General features: G+C 44.0%; 1 protein-coding gene across 1 annotated transcript in view; it reads right to left on the bottom strand.

Moving 5' to 3' along the window:
• The window catches only part of myo5b (myosin VB), a gene marked incomplete at both ends in the record, with an annotated part of 166,104 nt that extends 160,581 nt beyond the window's left edge, over positions 1-5,523 (bottom strand). The window contains one exon of the mRNA XM_079256977.1: positions 5,236-5,523. Within this exon, the coding sequence (XP_079113103.1) occupies positions 5,236-5,523 (288 nt within the window). The remainder of the gene's footprint in view (positions 1-5,235) is intronic.
• Between the last annotated feature and the right edge of the window lie 683 nt (positions 5,524-6,206).

Here is a 6,206-nt window from a genome sequence, read left to right as displayed (position 1 = left end):
CACATATTAAGCAGGTTACTAAAACAGCCTTCTTTCATTTACGTAATATTGCAAAAATTAGGGACATTCTGTCTCAGAAGTGATGCAGAAAAACTGGTTCATGCTTTTGTTACTTCGAGACTAGATTACTGTAACTCTCTATTACTGGGCTGTCCTAAATATGCCCTGAAAAGCCTTCAGCTGATCCAGAATTCTGCAGCCAGAGTCCTGACCAGAACCAGCATGAGAGATCATATTTCTCCAGTTTTAGCCTCTCTTCATTGGCTGCCTGTTGAATCTAGAATAGAATTTAAAATCCTTCTCCTTACATATAAAGCCCTCCACAACCAGGCACCACTATATATCAAAGACCTCATAGTTCCTTATATACCAACCAGAGTACTTCGTTCGCAGACTGCAGGCTTACTTGTGGTTCCTAGAGTCTCAAAGAGCCGAGCAGGAGGCAGAGCCTTTGGTTATCAGGCCCCTCTCTTATGGAATAAGCTCCCAGTTAGTGTTAGGGAAGCAGACACCCCCCCCCCACCTTTAAGACTAGGCTGAAGACTTATCTTTTTGATAAGTCCTATAGCTAGGGATGGTTAGCATCCCTTAGTTATGCTGCTATAGGTTTAGACTGCTGAGGGACATTTCCTGATACACTGAGCTTCTTTCTTTTTCTCTTTATCTCTTTCTTTTATCCCCCCCCCCCCCCCCCCCCCCCCCCCCATAACAGTGTAGCATCATTAACATGTATGTCTCCTGTCTCAGCAGGTCTCCCTGGCCGGGAGTAGCAGTTCCTGTTGTCTGTTGTCTTTCTGTCCTCTTCCCCCCACACAGCAGAGGCAGATGGCTGCCTGTCCTGAGCCGGGTTCTGCCGGAGGTTTCCTCCCTGTTAAAAGGGAGTTTTTCCTTCCCACTGTCGCCAGTGTGCTTGCTCAGGATGGGAGATTGAGTTGGACTCAACTCAATCTGTTGGTTTCCTTATATAGGTTGTTATGAATTGGCCTTCATTATGTTTTCCCCTCTGTCTGTAAAGCGTCTTGAGATGGCATTGCCGTGATTTGACGCTATATAAATAAAGTTGAATTGAATTGAATTGGGTTGAAAGAGCAAAGTGAGGCACCACTAGCTGGATGTGGTGGACTGAGCTGGTCAGGCTCAGAGAAGTGATTCCTGATGGTAGCAACCTTTTCAGTAAAACAGGAAGCCAACATGTCTGCAGTCAGCGTGGCGGAGGCTGAGCAGCTGCTGGAGAAAGAAGACAGTTGAAGGCCATGAACAGCTGCCGTGTGTTGGGAGCTTTGTGGATCTGCTTCTGATAGAAGTCTATGTTGGCAGCCGTCAGGCTGGATGTGAAGACTGAGAGGTTCTGCTGGGACTCTGACAAGTCAGGGACTTCTTTTCTTTCTGCTGGCCTGAGACCTGCTCTGTGACGTCTCAGTGAGCCATGGACTGGGAGGGTTTAGTCTGGCTGCTTCAGACAGCAGAGGACAGAGTTTGTCCAGAGAGGAGGCCAGAGAGGAGCAGAGTGTTTCTGGAGCCTCATTAACAGACAGAAAGGAGGAGTCTGAGTGGGAAGGGACGCTAGAGGAAACCTGCTCACACAGCTGTATAGGGGTGACATCTCTTTCTGTGCTAGGAAACCAGCTTTGGAGCCTCCTGTGTGTCATGAGGAAGGAGGGCTGAGAATGTGACCAGGAGGTGGTCTGAGAGGTGCGGGGGGGGGACTGGCAGATCAGCTGTGGACCAGTTCCTGGTCAGGACCAGATCCATAGTGCTGCCAGCTTTGTGTGTTGGATGAGTCTGGACCAGTCTGAGACTGGAAGAGGTAATGAGATCCAGAAAGTCATTTCCTGTTTAGCTGATGTTCGTGTCTCCATGACAACCAGCGGTGTCCATCATCAGGTATGTCAGTAACATGTCCAGCTGCCTCCTGGAGGCGCTAGATGTCCAGAATGTCTGCAGTGATGCTGCAGAGACCTTTACTGCGTGATGAGCAGGTCACCATGGGACGGAGAGGTAAAGCTTCATGTTTTAGGAACCGAGACGCCCGTTCCACGTCCTCGTCCAGCAGAGCGAGGTGTCTGGGTGAATCCATGAAACATGTTTGATTGTTTATTGATGTATTTGGATTTATCCATTTTTATCTGGTTAAATAAATTATTATTCAACCTTGTGAAATGTAATTCCACACGATCTGCTTTTAATATTTTGCCGGTTATTGCACCGTATGCTGAACAAAATACGGAAATAATTGCTGCTTTCTCTCGACTATGGTTGACTCTTTCTTTTATTTACATTTATTAATTTATCAATATAGAGATACAGTTGTACAAAGTCTGACAATTTGGATCAAAACTTTGCAATTCAGAAGTTACCCAGAAAAACACTCAAAGAAGGTAAACCTGCGCCAGGGCCTTTAAAAAGTTCCTGGATCCAAACGGTGATCCGGATCACCACCAGAATAAAATCAGTTCTTCCTTTTCACGTTTCCAACAAGTCCTGAAATTTCATGAAAATCCGCCCAGAACGTTTTAAGTTATCTTGAACACAAACAGATAAAGCGGTAAAAACATCACTTCCTTGGTGGAAGTAATTATGCTACCATGTAAAACTCTCATATTTATCCATAAACACCTCATAGGAGTAAAATTTATCCTTTAGTAGATTATTCACTGTGTTAACATTATTTATAAACCAGTTATGTAGAAAAGTGTTCTGTTTCTGTGTAATATATACGCGTTGTTCCACAGAAAACAGTTATGTGGGGAAACTACGTTGATCTGGAGCAAGAGTCGAAAGCAGAGACCCATCCAATATGGCGGAAACCCATCCAATATGGTGGAAACCCATCCAATATGGTGGAGACGCTGGTTCACTCTGCAGCGCACAATAAGCCATCTATATTAGGGCCCGACCGATATTATCAGCCGATATGGGGGTCCAGGGTGATATCAGCAATCAGTAAAAATTTGCCGATTTTTTTTTAAAGTTTATTTTTGTAATATATTAAATGTAGTTAAAATGTAATCGGGCTACTTATCCAGCAGATGGCGCCCATGTCTGCTGGGTAAGTAGCGGGGCGGGGCCATTCTTGCTAATGGCTGCCTACCGTGGAAGCCGACACAGAGCAAACCGGACGGTGAAACAGATAGATGCTGAGCCAAGCAAAGTCACGTCTGCTCACCAGTATTTTATATTTAGACACTGGTAAGTTGAAATGTTAAATAAACACAGTTATGTTTTCTTACATTCTCGACAGACTGGTCATTGCGTGCCTCGTGGCCGCGCTGCAGCGAGGAAAGCCGTGCTTAGTGTTTAGCCTCGTGAACGTGTGTGAAAGTTGGTGGCTGCGTGCCATTTACACAACTTCTGAATACTTAGTAGTAGTAGTAGTAGTCGTGGTGCAACGGATCATCATTGATCCGCGATCCGTTCAGATCAGTATCTACGGTTCGGCACACACGTGATCCGCGGATTGATATGAAAAAACAAAGAAAGCTGCGTGTAAAATCGTTCCAAGTGCAGCGTGGTCATGGCGAGCGGAGGAACTTGAACGCCCGGTTCATGTGTGGGAACACTTTGGTTTCCCTGTCAGATACGATGAAGAAGGAAAGAGGTCAGCTGATAAAACAGTGACGGTGTGTCGGCACTGTGGAATAAGAAAACCGGATTTACAGTTTTTTGAATCAGTGAATAATTCAGATAATTCATGGTGTCTAACAGGTAGACATGAGTTTAAGTATGAGCTTAAAATGTTTCAGCTTTGAGTAATATTTTTTCATTTTTTCTGGTGGATGGATTTATCGGCTTTCGGCTCTAAAGTCTTTATATCGGTATCCAAAAATCCATATCGGTCGGGCCCTAATCTATGTATATAAAGTCTATGGAATAGGCAGCGTGATGCGGCGTCTACCTTTAAATGTCTATGGTTTAAACCCCAGCACGCGCTACAAACTCGCTTCCTGTGGTCACGTGGACACCATTTCACCTGTATTTAAGCTGCGGCTTCGGACCGGCGACGTACCAGCTGCACGCGCCCGTTTCATCACCAATCTATCGGTTTACGGCACAACGCGGGGCTCGGTGCTGGAAACGATCCGGTTCCTTCTGGTTTCTTTAATCTCAGAGCGTTTAAACTTACCGACGGAGGAAGAACGTCCAGTTGCGCCTCTATGCTCCGTGACCCGGATGTAGAAGTTCTCCTTCCTCCTCCTCTTCTTCTTTTAAAAACCTTTATTGAAATCATTGACCGAAAATGAAAGATCATAGACATAAAATACTTAGACTCCGCATAGCGCCGCCATCTTGGATGGGTCTCCATGCGCCTCCAGTGCATTTATCTGTAAGGTGTCAGTCCAACCACAACAATAACTTCACCCATTTTTACCTGATTTTTCTCCCAATTTGGTTTGTTACAAAGGACAGAGATATTGTTATGATACAGATCACTGTGAAACATAAAAAACGACGTACTTTTATGCTAAAATATTTTTATAATGCTATTTAATAAAGACATAAGGTAGCTACAATATAAATAAATGTAAAAATGAATTTGATTGTTTATTAATGTAAATGCCCATATGGCATTGATATTATTGAGTTCCTGTTCTTTATATCTTATTAATGTGAATGTCCATGGGGGCATTCACATTTTTGAGATCCTGTTCGGCCAGTTTTATTATTATTCCACCAAACTTTGCAGTGCTACTAGTCCTGCACCATTCAAGTCACTTCAATCATTCAGATCTTAAACTGTGCAGCTCCTTCAGGACGTGTGCTGATTTTTTTTTTTTTTTTTTTTTTTAAATCTTTGTAGTTTTTGAGATATTTAGCGTTTTGTTAAAATAAATTCAGCCTTGTGATTGGATGAAAGTCCTTCCAACCAAATGCGGATTGGACCTTGCAAAAATTCAGCACAGCGATTGGTCAACAGAGTTTCAGAGCTCTGCACCGGTTTGCTGTGTCCGCTTCATCAATTTCCCGTCTCCAGTGTCTTTCCTGCAAAATCTTAGAAACGCTACTCCTCCGACACCATTTGTCTCACTTCAACCGTTCAAGTATCAAACTCTTCAGGCCATTCAGGAGATATGTTCTACCACTTTGTAACTGTCACAGGGTGGTTTAAGTCTTTCTTTTATTGTTTTATTAGTGGCATGTTTATTTATTTGACTGCTTTTATGCTATTGCATGTTTGGTTTTATCCTTATTTTTATGCATGATCATTTGACCCTGCCTCCCAGTGTTGAGACTGACCGCAGGTGTGTGGACATTGACAGAGGGCCCAGTGCACCCGACTCGAGGCGGTGAGTCGGGTGCAGAGGAAGCAGGTGGCACGTCGGAACAGGAAGTGGTGACGGCAGTAACGAAACGCCTTACATCGCGGATGGGCAGGGGAGACGGACCCTGCCCAGATATGTAAGTGAGCGACTTCCCTGTAACTGTTGTTGCCTTTTTACATGCAGGACCGCGAGACGAAGGTTTTCCCACAAAGTCGGGCCCGGCCGTCAGCAGAGGGAAAGCCGCCCTTGATGGAAGCGACATCAGTCAGCCAAGACTGGTTTTAACCTGTAACAGGAACTTGGGAGTTTTATGGACATTCCTCTTGGTTTTATCCTTTTTCTGACTTTTATTGATTGTGTCATCAACCCCAAATTGTAAAAAATAAACCGGGTTGAATGTACTGGTCCGTCTCTCTGGTGTTGTAGTGGTGTTCTCTACTCGCTCCGCCTTTTAGCTTGGGGATATTTTTTAAAGTAGTGTGGCTCAGCCTGGTCACATTTAAACTTTTTAAGTTATTCAAGTTTTTGTCAATGTATTGAAATCTGTTCCTGTGATTGGAGGAAACAGAATTCAGCTCAGCGATTGGTCCATTTTGTGCACCGGTACACAGGTACACATACAAGGCACGGGTTCAAATGCAGCATTTAACATTTAGCTCTGTTGTCGTTTGTCGGTTGTTGCTTGTGTGATGGCGTGCAGTTCTGCAGACTGCTTAATGTGAACTATTGGTCTCAGCTGCGCACTTCAAGGAGCAAAAGAATTTATTTGCAAATGTCCCAGTTAAATATGAAGGGTTTGTTCCAACAATGCTCCCTGCAACATTTCAACACTTTGATAAATCTTAAACACATTAAAAAAGTTTTTCACATTGAACAAAGTCTGTCACATCTTTACTGGAGTTTAGTTCAACCTCACATGTTTTTGCAATCCTGCTAATTACAGCC

Source organism: Telmatherina bonti (assembly GCF_933228915.1).
Source record: "Telmatherina bonti genome assembly, chromosome: 17".
Classification (NCBI taxonomy): Eukaryota; Metazoa; Chordata; class Actinopteri; order Atheriniformes; family Telmatherinidae; genus Telmatherina; species Telmatherina bonti.
This window is presented reverse-complemented; position numbering and strand designations above follow the sequence as displayed.